The sequence below is a fragment of the Rhamphochromis sp. 'chilingali' genome, assembly GCF_963969265.1.
Source record: "Rhamphochromis sp. 'chilingali' genome assembly, chromosome: 6".
Lineage (NCBI taxonomy): Eukaryota > Metazoa > Chordata > Actinopteri > Cichliformes > Cichlidae > Rhamphochromis > Rhamphochromis sp. 'chilingali'.
In genome coordinates this window covers 15901131-15918054 of record NC_137933.1, presented here as the reverse complement: position 1 = coordinate 15918054, position 16924 = coordinate 15901131, and the positions used below count along the sequence as shown (strand labels likewise).

At 43.7% G+C, this 16924-nt stretch overlaps 2 protein-coding genes across 15 annotated transcripts in view; both read right to left on the bottom strand.

The window, feature by feature from the left end:
- Positions 1–16924, bottom strand: part of LOC308397822 (bromodomain adjacent to zinc finger domain protein 2B-like) — a 70702-nt gene that overhangs the window by 39585 nt on the left and 14193 nt on the right. The window lies entirely within an intron of this gene.
- Positions 1102–3109, bottom strand: LOC308397823 (uncharacterized protein). The gene is made up of 4 exons (XM_080883991.1): positions 3100–3109; positions 2928–3020; positions 2521–2803; positions 1102–2388 (listed from the first exon to the last, which is right to left on the bottom strand). The coding sequence occupies exons 2-4, from the start codon at positions 3017–3019 to the stop codon at positions 1720–1722; spliced, it is 1044 nt and encodes a 347-aa protein (XP_080740117.1). The 5' UTR covers position 3020; positions 3100–3109; the 3' UTR covers positions 1102–1719.

Below are 16924 nucleotides of genomic sequence, written 5' to 3'. Positions count from 1 at the left end.
GCTAGACAGCATGACAATATGAAATTAATACATTATGATTCAACAACCTAGTAAATGTCCCTGGTTGTACATGTAATGGTAAACAATTCTTTTAGATATGTGCATTTTAAAGCAGCTGTTTACTCGCTTCTTGTTTTTCTCTCTCTTTTTGACCCTTGGAATCATGGCTGCTAATATGACTGTACGTGCTTACTGGAAAGGCCAAGTGATTAGAAACTCAGCTGTTAAATATGTCCTCTGCATAAAAGAAGGGATCTATAACTATGATTAACTCTCTGGCATGTTGTTGTGCCTGACAAGCTCTCTGTTGAGCAATGATTAACAGCTTGTGACTCTACAAACCGCTGCTTGCACATTACCACAATGTTTACATTAGCCAGACCCTCACTGAAGCCATTACTGCTGTTGCTAAGCTAGCACTCATCATTGGAAGCTGAGCAGCGGGCAGCCTGTGGCCCAACAATTTACAATGATGACAAAGGTTGGCAAACGTGGCCTAAAGTTTACCTCTGAAGTTTCACTCAGGGCCAGTTTAACTCAGAACTGTATGCCCACAGGAAAAAAAAATGTGATTCAACTTGAAATATGTGGGAAGTGTCAAGGCCAAATCTCTCAGTGTAGGCTACGCTATAAACCTTAAACTAAGCCGATTTCATTAATGTGACATTAGCATTTGTAATGAGAAAAGGGGGGAAAAACCCTTGGGACATCTTTGTGCTGTTACCACACACACATGAATGTGCATGCCCACGTACAGGCACACACACACACACACACACACGTGCAAACACAAACACACGCAAACACATAAGCTGCGATATCAGCCACTAATTTACATCCATATTACACAAGAATCACAAAATGCAGCCAAAGCACAGAGGGGAGAAAATGTTTGTATGTGCGTAGGTTTTCTAATGAACACCACAGATTAGTTGCTGTAAACTAACTGTGACAGTTAGTTCAACCTTTCCTGATGAGCTGGGCAAATAGTTCCAGACAAATAAAGCCTGGCATTCATTCCCGCTTTATCCTGCTCCAGACGGAAAGGAAGGAAGGAAGACTGTATCAAGAGCAAATCTTCAACAATCCCATCACTTTATTTATAACTTGCCAACGCACAACTCGGAGCTCATGTGATGCGTGACAACACTCCTTGTTTTTTTCTTTGACAAACCAAGCAATACATTAAGCTGACTTGTTTTCTATGTCCCTTTTACAGTTTTTCTCAAATGCTAAAACACATGTCACAAACGTTACCACCAGGTCCCCCAATGTCCAAACACAACACCCTTCTCTAAAGCTACATAAACACAACCACACCTTCCCACTGCAAAACTCAAACTCCCACACCAAGAGAGCAGCTCGAAGCTGTCAAAACTGTAAACACTATACACAGCATTACACACTACAGCAAAACAATTGAAAACACAATGCTCAATTTGTGAGAAGGTTCTTTGGTTCATAACTGCCAATGCATATTTTTATAAACTGTACAGTAACGGATCGTCATAGAACCCTGCAGAGGATTAGGCATTTAGATTTGTGAGTTTCACATGAAGACTATAAATCTATAAAAACATCCTGCATGTACGTACACTACTGTAACACAACTCAATGCAAAAACAGAATCTATCGCACACAACAGTACTCTCGGAAACATGATCAGGGTGTGAAGTCTTTTTTATTGTCTACACGGTCATTTTACAGTATTACACACAGTCACTGTGCGGCATCATGTCGCCGAGCTGCATTGGGCCACATCACCTCATCCACATCACAGGCTATATTGTCCCTTGCTAGGCACCGCGGGAAAAACGCCCTGGAATGGCGAATCCATCCCTGGAAGGCCTCCACTGGGATGTCAGCACAGGCCAGCTCCATTGCCCGTACGAGGTTCTCTCTTGTGTATGGCTGTCTGTCATACACCTTCCATCTCCATGATGAGAAGAACTCCTCTATAGGGTTCAGGAAAGGGGAGTAGGGTGGCAGACAGACGTTTAAAAAGTGGTCACTGTTTGTGGTGAACCACTCTCTGATTTGGTGTGTCTTGTGGAAGCGGACGTTGTCCCAAATGATCACATACATGTGATGTGCTAGCCTAGGATGGTGTTGTTGACGGTCCAGGAGGATGTCTTTTAGCTCCTCTAGGAAGGTGAGGAGACGTTGGGTGTTGTAAGACCCAAGGACAGCATGCCGGTGGACAAGCCCCTCCGTACCCATAGCTGCACAAAGAGTAATATTACCCCCCCGTTGGCCAGGAACCTCAGTGATGGCTCTCTGGCCAATGATGTTACGGCCTCTTCGCCTTCGTTTCTGGAGGTTGAAGCCAGCCTCATTCAGGAAGAGGTACTCATGGGGTCTGGCCATCGCGTCCAACTGCATTATCCTCTGTGAACATGGGAAAGCGTACAGGTGTTCAGAACGGTCAATCAGGTAGCACAGGTAGTCCAGAAGTAATGTAGGCCACTAAGCAACACAGTATGTCCACTAACTGTACTGTGGACATGGATGTATACGTACTTGCACATACTCGTAACGTTGTCCTATGTGTCGCGCAGAGTTGCGCTCAAAGGGAACCCTGTAGACCTGTTTCATCCTCATCTGTTGGCGCCGGAGAACTCGGTCTATTGTGGACACGCTGACAGCATCAATGTTCTCAAAGTTTACATTATCTGCAATGACTTTGTCTCTGATCTCTCGGAGTCTAATGCAGTTGTTCTCACGGACCATATCTGCAATGAGGGTTTCTTGTGCCGCTGTGAATATGGCAACCCTCCCACCTCTATGTGGCATTCTTTCAGCTCTAAAGAAAGAAACATGTGTTGTCAATTGACTGATTTATATGTAAAACTACATGTAAGGTAACAGACCACTTTCACAGGCCTGTAAAACTGTAGTGTGACAAAGAAAGCAATAGCGTACTATACCTGTTGTGTTGTCTAAATGCCTTGATAATGGTGGCCACGGTGGACCTACTCAGGTTTGGATGTACTCTTCGTCCCGCTTCAGCCATTGTCATGCTATGGACAATGACATGATCAATTACTGTTGCTCGCATATCATCTGTTATGATGGAGCGAGGTTGTCTTCTTCTCCCACCTGGACCTTGTCTTCCTCCTCTACTCCGAACTCCTCTTCTTCTTAGGCCTTCACCTCTTCCTCCTCTGATCTCAACCCCTCTTCCTCTTTGGCCTGCAGCTCTTCTCCTTCCGCACGCTCGAATGCCTTCATCCATTGTGATTGTTTGGCATCTTCACCAAACTATGCTTTCATAGGTGGGGTCACATCATTAGCAACAGGTGTCTTCAATTTTGAGTCGTTGTGTGTAGTGACTGACGCCAAGTGTGTTCCCTGTGTTCACAGATTGGTGACTGTGGCAAGCATTTTGCATCACATGAGCTTTCATTTGAGAATATGTGCAGAGTTGTTTTGCAACATGTGTTTTGGCAAGGAAAAATGTGTTTAGATTTATGAGTACAGAGGGTTGTGTTTTGTGAATTGTGTCTTCATGTGACATGTGTTTATGGTACTGGTATATGGTGGCTACATTTAGTAAATGTGTTTAGACTACTGGTCATTTGGGTTACAGGATTGGCTTTTGTGTTTTAACATTTGAGAAAAACTGTAAGACTTCACAGATGTCCTGGCAAGCGTGTGCATGTTGATTTGCTGGGCAAGTGACTGTAAGGTTTTTGTTTATTCAATATTGAGCTACATGTTTTCAGCGTAACTTTAGGGACCAACGGCCCTGTGCAATTAATGACTGGGTGAGCTGGTTAAAAATCATTTTAAAAAAGCTTGTCGAATCACAATGACATGACACACAATAATATTATTAATAGAAGAATATGCAACTTTGTATTTGTAGAAGTCTTGAGCCACCCCTCGTTTCTTTACATTTTGTTAGAAAAAATAGAAAGTAGGTGCAGTGATTTATAAGCATGTGCCAACATAAATATAATTACAGCACAAAGGAAAAAAACAAAAAAGGTGTTGTACAACTGTAACAACCTTGAAAGTCAATATCTAGTTTAACACAGCCTGAACTCTCATAGAAAAGTCCTCTGTCCTCTAGTTTCTTTAAGTAGTCTTCAGGAATAGTTCCCCAGGCTTCTCGAAGGATATTCAAAGCTCTTATTTGTATGTTGGCTGAGTTTGTTCTGTTCTTTGTCGAGATGACTCTTTCAATAATGGTGAGGTCTGGACTCTGGGAAGGTCGATCCATGACTGAAATTGTTCCCTTGTGTGTCTGTTTCTATCCAGGTATGCTTTTCTGCATCAGTAGTGTGTTTAAGATCACTGGCAAGATGTTGCCAATCAGATGCTTTCCAGATGGTAGTGGATGCTTGATCAAAATCTGACAGCACTTTTCTGTGTTCATAATTCCATCAACTTTTTCAAGATCTCCAACATCACTGGCTGTAATGCAGCCCCAAACCATGACAGAGCCTCCGCCTGTTTTACACATGGCCACAGACATTCACTGTGGTACCTTTCTCCTGACCTTCTTTGTGGAAACTGAAACAATTTCAAACAGAAGTTTAAAATTCGGATTCCCTCCATGAGACCTGTTGTCAGTGATTTTCAGTCCAGTTCTTGTTTAATTTGGCATAGCTCAGTCTTTTCTCATGTGCTGTAGATAGTCTTTAGGCCTGTCAGCCCGTCTTTTGTCCTCCACTTGTTTCGTTTTTTTAAAAGACGCACTGCACATCATGCTGAAGTATCACATGTTTTCAGTTGTTTAACCCTAGAACACTATTGCTACAAATAGTAACACGATCACTAATGCCGGGTGATTTTTACCCGATATAATATAACCAATGAAACGTAATCAAATATATCAAAATATGACAACACATGACAAATTAGAGTGGTCTTCTTTTACTTTCAACTGTGCCATGTCTAACAAAATGAAAAATAAAACTTCTAAAACAAAATAATGACTCTGGAAAGCTGGTCTTTGGTCCACCATTCCTGGGACATTTGAGACTTCCCTGGTGATGGCACAGGCTCCTCGACACGCAAACAGCTGCAGGAGAGAGAAATCATGTAAATGTATTTTCTCGGGTGTAAATCACCCAGCGATAGTGTTCTAGGGTTAAGAATCACCTTTTTGATGCACTAGTAGTTTATGGCTCTCAAACTATTCTTTGGCATTTTTCATAGATTCAACTAAAGAAATGGGAACAAATTATGAGGGCTGCTAGTAAGAAAGTGCCTAAATCTCAATTTAAAAATTGGATCTTTGGTAAACACTTGGTTACCCTTTGTGTGATTCCATTTTTATGCTTGAATGATTCATAGGTCAGTGTTACGTGGCTCAATAAACAAACAAACAAACAAACAAACACATTTTTTAATCTACTTATTCCTTATCTTTTCACTGTTTATATGAGTGATGGATCAAATATTGTGATGTGAGACAACGCTGAAATGGTTTGGCTCTGATGTGCTGTAAAATATAAACATATGGATAAGTACAAAGATATGAATATCTTGCTAAATTTCTGTTTTAGAAGAAAGAAGAATGTAATTTTCACCTTCAAAAAAGTGAAAACTACAAATTATACAACATGGGATATCTGTGGAGATAAAAAAAAAAACCCTTGGTGGTGCTAACACATTATTACACGAGTGTTAACGATGATATGAAAAGATGTTATAAGAGAACAAAAAAACCCACTACTATACTGTAACAACAACACGCTATGTGATTAGGCGAGGTCATGATAACATAAACAGCAATCTAAATATATTTTAATGAGGACCAGGCAGCAAATAGTCACTATGCTTACTGCTGGCTGTAGTGTCATAAAGACTTGTAATGTTGTCTGCTGCCCCCAATAATGAGAGCGGTTTGTAAAGACAAGAGGTTTTTTTTTTAGACTATAACGCCCAAACATATTGGAGGGGGGTTAGATGGAACAAAGGACCCGAGCCAGGATTAAATCAGAGACGTTGTGCACACTTGGAACGCATCTTGGCCATAAACGGGCATCAAGACTAACCAAATGTTGTTTATTTTCACACGTGCCTGTAATTGCAACAATAAGATATGTTGGTGAAAAAAGTATGTGTTTTCTGTTTTTATGACTGTTGAGAAAAATAATTCAAGTTGCTATGTAACTTGCCAAAATGCACGCAGCTGGCAAGCATGTGACCAACGAAAAACAATTTTCACTTGTTCCAAATTCAAAATAAAAGATATCGTCCTTTTTCTTTTCTTTCTTTTAACCACATCAAAAAAAAAAACAAAGAAACTTAGTGTGACCTTCAAGAAACTGTAAAAGGTACATGTTCAACAAAAGATAGCAAGAAACTGACACGAAAACAAGACCATACTATTATAAGACCTCTTTGTTTCTGCATCTGAGCTGGCTTAAAATGAGACAACTCAAGGAAATTCACAGTTCAGTGAGCTGAGATTAAGACCAGAACTGTACAACACTGTGGTCACCACAGTTTGCCTCGAGGCATGCATAATGTTACTCTGACATGGTTTGTTCTGTCTTTCTGTGCTGTTATTGTGACATCTGATGCCATGCAGTTTGGAATAAATGGTCATGGCAAAAAAGAAAAAAGAATCAAGGCATGACATTTGACAAGTGCTATCATCCAATCCTTGTGTTCTTGTAAATGTGACCCTGCCTATACCCTTCCAGTGTTATCAAATGGCAAAATTGGGACATCATGTGCCAAAAACCTCTATTTTTTTCTACACCCAAGCAAAATTTGTACTAAATTTCATTAAACATTTCACATGAATTAGGGGGAAAAAGCACTTTCCTTTCAGTGCAGTTCAAAGTGTGATAAAACATGACACTTATATAACAAAAGCAGTATCATAATGGGAAACAGCTTCATTTTTCCAGTATCACCTTTCTGTGGCTCTATCCAGGACATTTTCCTCCCTCCTGGGGGCAAATGTTGAAGACCCTTTTAAAAGTCCAGCTGTGCCTTAAAAGAGTTAGTCACACCAGCAATGGGGTGCTTTGAAATGGTGTGCAGAATATCCACCAAGTAGTGCTCCTTTTTTCCCCCCCTTGACATGGCCCTATTTCCTGTATCACCACACTTCCCCTGTGTGATTTCATATAAAAAGCCAAAATATTTGAGTCTCCATTGTCGACTGTGTCAAACCCAGCTTTGACATTACTGCGCTGCAACTGCACTCCCCCAGGTGGATCTACACATGACATACGCACACACACTCATATGCACTTGCACACACTCACACTGACACTCGCAGTTACCTGTGTTCAACTGTCTTTTCATGTGAAACTAGACCCATAACTCCACCCTCTGGATCCTAACACTTCCTTTTAGTTGAGCCAATCGCAAAGCTTGCCATCAGCCCCCGTCTTGTTACCTGATATTATTTCAGGAGGAGTTAAGGAGAGCAAAGAATAGTGTTGGCTCTACATGAATGTCTGCTTGTTTTTTTTGTGCGCGTGTGTGTGTGTGTGTATCTGTGCTTGTGTCATGACGAGTAGATTCCTTGTATAGCGAGGCTGAAACCGAAGCTGCCTGGGCCTGTTGTTGATAGCTGTGTCTCACCCACTCAGTGCCCCAGAGGGAGTCAGGACCAAGACCACTGCTCAGGGTCTGTCTGTTCACACACATGAAACACGGGCTTAGATTACACAGAGCTCAAATATGACTCATCCCAAGGAGGGGGTGGAGGAAGGCCTTCTCTGTTGTTTTGCACAAAAAGCGTGCGCACACGCAGACACACACTGCCCGCAATGATAGCTACATCACAGGCTCAGGAAGAAAGGACCTTGTGGTTCCACACACCTGCCAAAGACAGATGTTAAGAATAAATCAGAGAGAAGCTCAGAGTGAAGAGAAACTCCACACAGCCGTAACTCCACTAACTCACTGCACACTACACTAACTGGAGAGCAAACAGCTGCACATGACAACACACACCAGTGATGAAAGTAACAATAGCATGCATGCACCTGACATGCATACAGAAAGAGGCTACAACAAGGGTGGGAGAAAGAGTGTATTCAAAGTTTCTGTCTCACGGGCTCCGCTGGTGTTTTTTAGCGCTACTTTGCCGCCGTGTAACCAGCTCCCGTCCTCTCTGGAACTGAGGGTGTTTAAGTGCAATTGTTCTGGAAGAAGTCAAAATCCTCCAACGACAGACAAACAAGTCACAACAAGGCTGAAAGCGGTGTGGGTGGTTTTGGAGAGGAAGCTCGTTTTTCCGCTGCTGACTAAGTGAATTTCATGATTTCTTCATGTAAATATAGCACCACTGGGTTATGGAGAATCAACACTTACAAAGCCTGCCCTTTAACTAGTTGCAACGCAGAATAATATGCTCAAAATCTATTTTAAGGGCACCGTGACCTCTAAAAGCACAATTTAAACACCTACACAATATCATCCTACATCCTGTCAGTCATTGTGGCATACTTCCTGGTTCCAGAAATGATGTGTCAAAAAAAGAAAACTTAGATGCATTCACAGACAAGACTGCGGCTTTTGTCTGTGCTGGCACCTATGTCTAGGAGCAGCCGTGTTACTCTTTTTTTTATTATCAATTGACTAGCAAAGGCAGAGTGGCGTATGTAAGTGATGCGTACATGGCATGCATGGGTGTCATAAACAGACACCCTTTATGCTCTGTGGCCCAGAAATAGTGAGTTAACCAACGACAATTTGACTTTATCTCTCTGCGTGCTATCCTGAAATTCCAGCCTACTGGTAAACGCCAACTATGTGGCATCCTGTCACACTACAAAATGCATCTACGTGTACACGTGCGGTTGTTCGGACGTGCGCCGACTCAGGAAAGAAGAAGCGAGTGTGCGTGCTTTGCTTTCTCAAGGGGGACTTTTAAATTACGTTTGTGCAGAACTGAAAAACCGATGCAAGGAGAGTTAAAATTCATTCACAAAGAGTATCACTGGAGGTATTTAAATATCCAGTTAAAAAAAAAGTTTACTCCTGTCCACCATGCTTACAATTATTTGGCAGGATAAATCCCAACTCTGTCCCCTGCGATGCCGATGAGTCTAACATCCATGACTCAAGAGGTCAGGCGGCCCATGCAGGCTGGGAATTACGGGGTTAAGGGGATGAAACCAAGTGTGTAATGTGAGAAGACATGCCAACATGGCTTCTCAGGCAACAAACAGAAAGGCGACAAACATATCTCGGTGATTACGGGGAACGTGAGGTATGTTGGGAAGAAAGACTGTCACGTCATCCATGAGGGCAAGCTGGAAGAAGAATTGCAGTGGCTTTTTGAACTGGCTGAGTTTAGACATGTTAATCAGTAACAGCCTGTTGTACTTCAGACGGGAGGAGAGTGAGCACTGGGGTGTGTTTGCGTGTGTGTTTGTGTGTATCTGGCACGTCCAACACCACTTGGATTTGAGCTGGGTTGAAGAAAGCGAAAGCTCCAGACCAAGAGATGATCCATCTGGACTGTTTCTTTACAAAACATATGGAAAAATGCAGAAGCTTTTTTTTTTTTCCCTTTTTCCGCCCACAATAGCTATTAATATCGAGCACAGAGCATTTGCTCATGCCCCACTAAGGATTGGAATCCCTTCTGAAACACAGTCATCTTGGAGGATTAGAAAAAAGTGGCCAGGCATTTTCACACACTCACCACATGTATTCTCTGTGTGCAAATATTATAATATAGTCCCATAAACGCTTACAGTAAACTAATTGATGGAACTAAACATATTATTCTCCCAGACACACACACATACACACACACACACACACACACACACACACACACACACACACACACACACAGACAGGATTTAGGTAAACTGAAATGACGTAATCTGAACCCACAGACATGACATGACTTATTTTGCTCAAGTCATCTGAACAAAGATAGCTTTTCTTTTCCGCTTTGGAAATAATTCTCGCGTGCATCAGCAAGGACCCCTAAATAATCACACCAACTACCTGACAGCAATTGTCCACAGCAGCGCTGAAACCTGTGTTACAATGACAGCTCTGTAAATTGTTTTAATTATAGCCAACACAGATAACAGCCTGTGGAAACATCACCCTTTTCTTCAAGTCTTTTTGTGCAAGATGCAAACATACAGTATTCCCTGAAAATCGCAGCTTGTTATGTGTGTATGTGTGTGCACGTATATGCGTGTGTGTGTGTGCGCGCGCGCATGTGAATACAATATTCATTTTGCTGCAGGAGGACAATCTATGCATAACAATGAGAAGCGCTAATGAAATCAGCCATCAACCTGCGATACATACATATTAAAGCAGGACCTCAGAGTGTCATTCGCTTAGTGCATCATTTGTTCCCAGTCGGTTTTTTCTCTCTGCCACCTGACCTTTAGAGTATGTACCCCCCCCCCCCCCCCCCCACACCCCCTTCACTTCTCCACGCTAAAAATAGGAAGTGTACCTGCAGTACTGTGGCATTAAGCATACACATGTGTGTGTGCATGTCATTGCAGCACTGCACGAACATCATGACAATTCATTTAGAAATGTATACAGCACTGATTTTGGCACAAATGTTCGTTTTTAGGATTCATACACAGACAACTAGTGACTGTCTCCTCCAAGTTGAGAGATCTGACGATCACCTCTTAACGGATGATGTCAGCATTACAAATGTTAACCACTGTCAGAGCTGAATCTTTAGTATAATGTCATATCATCCCAACTGCCAGGCGATCATGCTCCTCCCTTCCCTCTAAGCGTGCTTCGTGGCTATGGTCCCTCTGTCTCTCCCTCTCTCTCCCTAACCCCCACCCCCACGCTGGCAGGGAAATGGATCCCTCCACCTGACAGTGGCCATTTTGAGGCTTCTCTCCTCTCCTCTCTACCCCTGCTTCCTGGTAAACAATGGGAGAGGGATAATTGATCAAACAGCCAGGGAACCCTCCGAGCAGGGGAAGGTCACCGCCCGCCAGCCTAGCTCACTGTGAAGGAGGAGGGGTGTGTGTGTGTGTGTGTGTGTGTGTGTGTGTGTGTGTGTGTGTGTGTGTGTGTGTGTGTTTGGGGGGGGGTGTCAGTATGTGTATGAACATTTGTCTGTGTGTATATGTTTTGTGTGTATGATTGTATTGCATCTATGAATGTTTTGTTGTGTATGGCCAACTGTGCAAAAAGGACACAGAGTATTTAGTGTCTATGTACAGTGTGTGTGTGTGTGCGTGTGTGTGGGGTGGGGGGGTGAAGGGGGTCTTTCTGACGCTCTTGAGCTGCCATTTTTCTTCCCTGACAAAGACTCCATCTGCCACAGAGCCATTTGCTGCCTCCCGAGTCGGCAGAGCATTCTGCACGCCGCGTTCACCTTGATGTCACCTCTACACAGCTCACGCCTTGCTGACGCTGTAGACACACACACACACACACACACACACACGCACGTACACACACTTGAACACACAACAACACACATTACCTTTTCTCTCATCTAACCAAAGATATATATGCTTATTGTCTCTCACTCACAAACACACACTTTCAGTTTTTGTCATGCACATATTATCTTGGCACTCTCTCTTCACACACACACACACACACACACACACACACACACACACACACATTGAATGTGTATGTGTCAAGACAGCGGCCCTCCCTTTTCCTCTGCATGGCTGATATCACTGTGCAACCATCAGCGCTGTGCATTGTGGGAGTGTCTGTTGGGGCAGAGAGACGCGACAGGGGCTGAGGGATTCACACGCCTCTGAAAGACAGCCAGAGGGAGAGAGAGAGAGAGGGAGGGAGACAGGAGGGGAGGGAGGCAGAGAAAAGAGAGAGAGATACGAAGGGGGCCGGTAACTGGAAATGAGAGATGGCATTTTAAAGAGGAAGCTGAATTTCACCTGCAATTACCGTAGCTCCGGGGCACATGGCTCGGTTAAGAGACATTTCATTCCAAAGCCACTGCATATAGCTGCCGCACTGAGCCCTGAGAGGCGCATAAAGAAGCAGGGAGAGAGAAAATAGAGCGGTGGAAAACTCTCCTCTGCCCTAGATGGCCCTCAGCAGATGCAGTGATGAAAGAGTGGAGGCAGTCAGGGATGTTAACTGGTAAATGAAACCTAGCAGAAAGAGGTAGCATAGAAAGGAAAACAAAACAGAACTAAAGTAAGGAAAAACAGACAGATAAAGAGACAGAGAAAAGAAAATGGGTATCACATTCAGCAGGCCTCAACTCAACCATCTGCACACCAGACCAGACGGTTGAACTGGGACTCAGAGCACACACGCACACGCACGCACAAACACATGTACACCCACTGAACAAAGAGAAAATCAAATCCAATAATCATAGACACTCACTCTCTCACAGTTAACTACAGGGAAAGCTGGCTATGTTTAATGATTAATATCATTCTTAGTATTCATTCTACTCTTTCGATGAAACCTAAACCCTCTCCCTCTATCTCTTCCTCTTTCTTTCTCTCAGAACTCCAAATCAAGCCATAATGGTTTCCCTGAGGCTCAGTGTCCTGGCTAGTTTCACCAGGCACACTGCTGTGTTTCATAGGAGAAGTGTGACTGCACAGAAACCGTAATGAGCTCTCACTGGGAGCTGGGGGCCTCCTGGCACAGCTAATGGCTTCTCCTGACTACAGCTGTATCCAGGTTACAACCTGGCCTGGCACAACAGGCCCTGGGATGCACAGGCCCAGTAGGGACAAACTATTCCCAGCCACAGGCACACAACGTAGGCAGAAAACGCATCCATAGCAGTGGACTGTGTTTAGTGTGTGGGTGTTTGAAGTAGAGAAGGAGGAAAGAAGACCTGGGGAAGAGAGTAAGGGGGCAGGAAGTGGGAGAGGATGTTGAGAGACAAGGGGTTGAGCAGAAACACAGACCAAGGAATACAGACAGTTGAAGACATGTGGTTTGACCATAAATGCGGCAGATAGACCCAATAAACCTGAAAGCTTTCATAAGGGAAACAGCTGGTGTGTGTGTGTTGTGTGTGTGTGTGTGTGTGTGTGTGTGTGTGTGTGTGTGTGTGTGTGTGTGTGTGTGTGTGTGTGTGTGTGTGTGTGTGTGTGTGTGTGTGTCTAAGACTGGCATGATATCAGATTTTCAACAAAATTATCATGTCCTATCTATCTATAAAGGTTAATATATGCTTGCATAATATAAACATTAGGTCACCATGTCATTTTTGAGTACAGATCTCACCAACACTCCTTTCACAACCACAATGTGCAGACATGTCTTCCTTATTGGGGACAGAAAGGCAAGTCCTCATAATGTAAATCATTAAATTTTAAAGTGATGACATGTTGTCCAGTTAAGGTTAGGTTAAAGTACAGGGGAGTAAGGCAAAGCTAAGCTTGGAATTACTCTCCAGGAAAAGAATGGAAGTCAATGCAAGGCACTGTGGATGTTTATGTGTGTATGTAAGAGAAAGAGATGAGGAAACTCTGTGTGTGTGTGTGTGTGTGTGTGTGTGTGTGTGTGTGTGTGTGTGTGTGTGTGTGTGTGTGTGTGTGTTTGACTTGGTGGGGGGTGTGGGGGGGTCTGCTTAATTATCTCCATAAGACAGTAACCCTGCATTTTCTAACAGCGCATGCATGCACAGACTAAGTACAGACAATAATGATGGCTTTTTATAATAACAACTCTGCTAATGATAACCAATTACTAATAGTCATATTAACCCATTTGGCTAAGCTTCCAAAATTAAAGCAAAACAAAACACAAAATCAGAACAATCAAGGACAAACAAACATCAAATTTAGAACATAATTGGCTTTAAAACCTTTAAATCTGGTGAACCATGTGACCCACAGAAAAAAAGACAACATCTGGGTTAGGCTGATGAAAGGGCCAAATGCTCTAAGATGACGTCGACAACTTTGCAAAAATGTCTTAGATACCATTTTCTACTCAGGGTGAGGGTAATGTGATTGGTAGGTTGGTAAGTAAGTGCAAGAGATGGCAAAGGATGGATCATCACTTGTTTTCAAACCTAACAGTGAAACAGGCATTAGAGCTGCGTCCAAGGAGCTCAAATTGCAATCCCGTTTGTATGCGGCTAAAAGGTTTGTGATGCATGGGGTTTAAAGGTCTACTCCTAATGTTTCATAAATTACTGGTATACAATTATGTTGCATTATGACACCCAGAACTCAGCATTGTATAGCCAACATCAAGCCCGTACTACAACAAATACAACACAGAGACATACACACACACTCCTGTTGTTGCCCTCTCTAGGAAAGCTCACAGCTTGGGTTCTTTAGCTCCTGTTTTGTCTGGCCTCCATTCAAAATGGCCCCCTCATGACCACGCACATTATGGTCCGGGCAGGCAGCCCCTGAGTGGACTGAGGCTCCCTGGGTGTAAGCAGTGATTCATGGCACAAGTGTCTGTAAAAGAGCAGCCTCACCCCACGCTGCAGCCCTTCATGGGGACAAGAAGAGCAGAGGCTGTTTGGCAGTGGGGGTGAATCAAAAGTCTGGCTACAGGACTGAGCCCTGTCGAGATCCTGCGGGCCAAGAGAGGCAGAAGGGGAACAGCCAGTGTGTTTCCTCATGTGCGTGTGTGTGTGTAGAAAGCATGAGTTTGAGTGAAAGCGACACAAAGACATGGATGGCTAAGCCCAAAGTAATGCTAGAGTGTGTCTGCTGAATCTACTCTGCTCCCTATCCCGAGGACAATCACACAGTAGCTTTTTAACAATCTTAGCTTCGAGGCAAGTACAAAGTACTATATGTTTAGGAGTTATCTCTAACACTTCCCCAATCTAACAGAGCACCAGTTTAAAGGGCACTGGGAAAAAAGACACTGTGAGAAACAAAGAGGGCTCATGAATAAGAGCTGAAAAATGATAGTAGTTGCTAGGATTGATGAAACCCTATTCAGGTTTTGTGACAGGCAACGAGACACACAAATTCTTTCCCCTCAGGCTAGAAGGTGTAATTTCCCCTTCCACTGCCACAAGAGTCATGTAAAAAATTATCTATAGCTCAGTGACTGACTGCTTCGAAGTAATTCCAAGCAGTAATTTGTCCTTCTATCTATCTATCTATCTATCTATCTATCTATCTATCTATCTATCTATCTATCTATCTTTTCAGAGACACTCAGAATAGAAACACTGGCATGCTACTCTGTTGTAACACACGGTGGGATGCAGATGGAAATGCTGGCCCCACAGGACACACACACACACACACACACACACACACACACACACACACACACACACACACACACACACACACACACACACATAAAGAACGGACTGCTGTGGGGCTGACGCAAGACTATCTCTGTCTCACGTGTCTCTCCCCTACGGCCGCCCGCTGCTCCTGACCTTCGAGATGTTTTTCTCTCTCCTTCTCCCTCTCCCTTTATTCCTCTCTATTTCACACTCACATAACACACACACACACACACACACACACACACACACACACACACACACACACACACACACACACACACGCCTCCTTTTTCTGCACAGCTCCCAGCCACTCAGTATTTTGTCATTAAAAAGCATTGCATTTCAAGCTTGGATCAAGCAGATGGGGCTGCGTAAGCATTGCTGCTCCTTCGCACAGCACCTTGGCTTAAGTACAGATAGTTTACATGCAGTACGGCACTCTCGCTTAAACACGCGCACACAAACAGACATGCGAGCGCACACATGCACACGCACAACCTTCCTGGAACCGGAGAATCAGCCCGTTTGTGGATGGCTGCTTCACTCGGGTACTGTGCATCTCACTTGTGTGATGCCTAGCTGATGTGGCTGAATACTTTAAGACATGCTCTAAAAAATAACAGCGCTACACAGCAGACGAGGGTATCGTCTCTTAGCAGAGAAAGCCTCATTCTTATCCTAACATATTTTGTAGTCCTTTCCGTAGACCAGTGGTTCGTGCCTTGCAGTGGCAAAACACTGACATAAATACTCACATAAAGTTCAATGGGTTCATAACACACACAATTACACACCCACATGCGTACGTGAATGTAATATAATTATATCTCTGTGCCATTAGACACATTTCTCTGTCTTTCTTTCATTTTCTCTCACCCTCAACATTTGCATATTCCTTTGGGTGTTTGAGTTGAGCAGCTCTTTCCTTTTTCCTTCTCTTGTCTTCCAAGCAACAAATGTCAGCTAATTACACCATAGCTGTTTGGATGAGCTCCATCTTTCCCCTGTGCTCTGCTGTGCTTGTTCTCTATGGGGCTGCAGGAAGAGTCAGGCAGCCAAGACACCAGTTAGGAGCAGCCAGCTGTGGGGGTTGAGCTAGAAGGCTACCCCCCCCCCCCCCCCCCCCCCCCCACACACACACACACACACACACACCCCACCACCACTACCCACCCCTAGAAATTGATTCCCCAAGAGAGGACTCATCAATACTTATCACAAATGATACAAGCAGCCTGCACCAACCTGCAGGGGATATAATGTATCATTCACAGCCAGAGATGAAGCAGTAATGGTTAGACCTGATAGAATCGGGTCTGCTAACGCACAAGGCTAAAAAGACAGTCACGGGCGAAACAAGTATTTCACTGAGCTCTGCATTCAGCAAAAACCTTCTTTTAAAAGATCCAATTTGATCTGGTGACACACTCACAGGCACAAGGCCATCAAGTCAGGCAGGAGAGAAAGTGCAAGTCATTGTCTGTGTGTGTGGAACAATAAACTGGCACACCACTTGGTGTGTGTGAAGTGAAGCCTTGAGGACGCAGCCGCGCCCCTGAGTACAGCTTGCTCTCACACACAGACACAGCGAGAAAACAGAGAAGGAAGAAAGAAAGGGTCTCAAAAAGGAGAAGATTAATGCTACACGCAGAAAGACACACAAACAACTAAACCCAATCCAAGATCCTAACCCAGAAGCACTGTCGGGCACAGTTAACACCCATTTACATTCAGTGTTGGGTCTGAAGAGATAGCAAACTC

Bases quoted from the DNA above. Each gene is read 5' to 3' on its own strand.
- LOC308397823 (XM_080883991.1), bottom strand. From the start codon at position 3,019: ATGACAATGGCTGAAGCGGGACGAAGAGTACATCCAAACCTGAGTAGG. The intron at 2,804-2,927 runs GTATAGTACGCT...TTCTTTCTTTAG, and splicing joins GCATTTAGACAACACAACAG to AGCTGAAAGAATGCCACATA. The intron at 2,389-2,520 runs GTACGTATACAT...CCATGTTCACAG, and splicing joins AACGTTACGAGTATGTGCAA to AGGATAATGCAGTTGGACGC.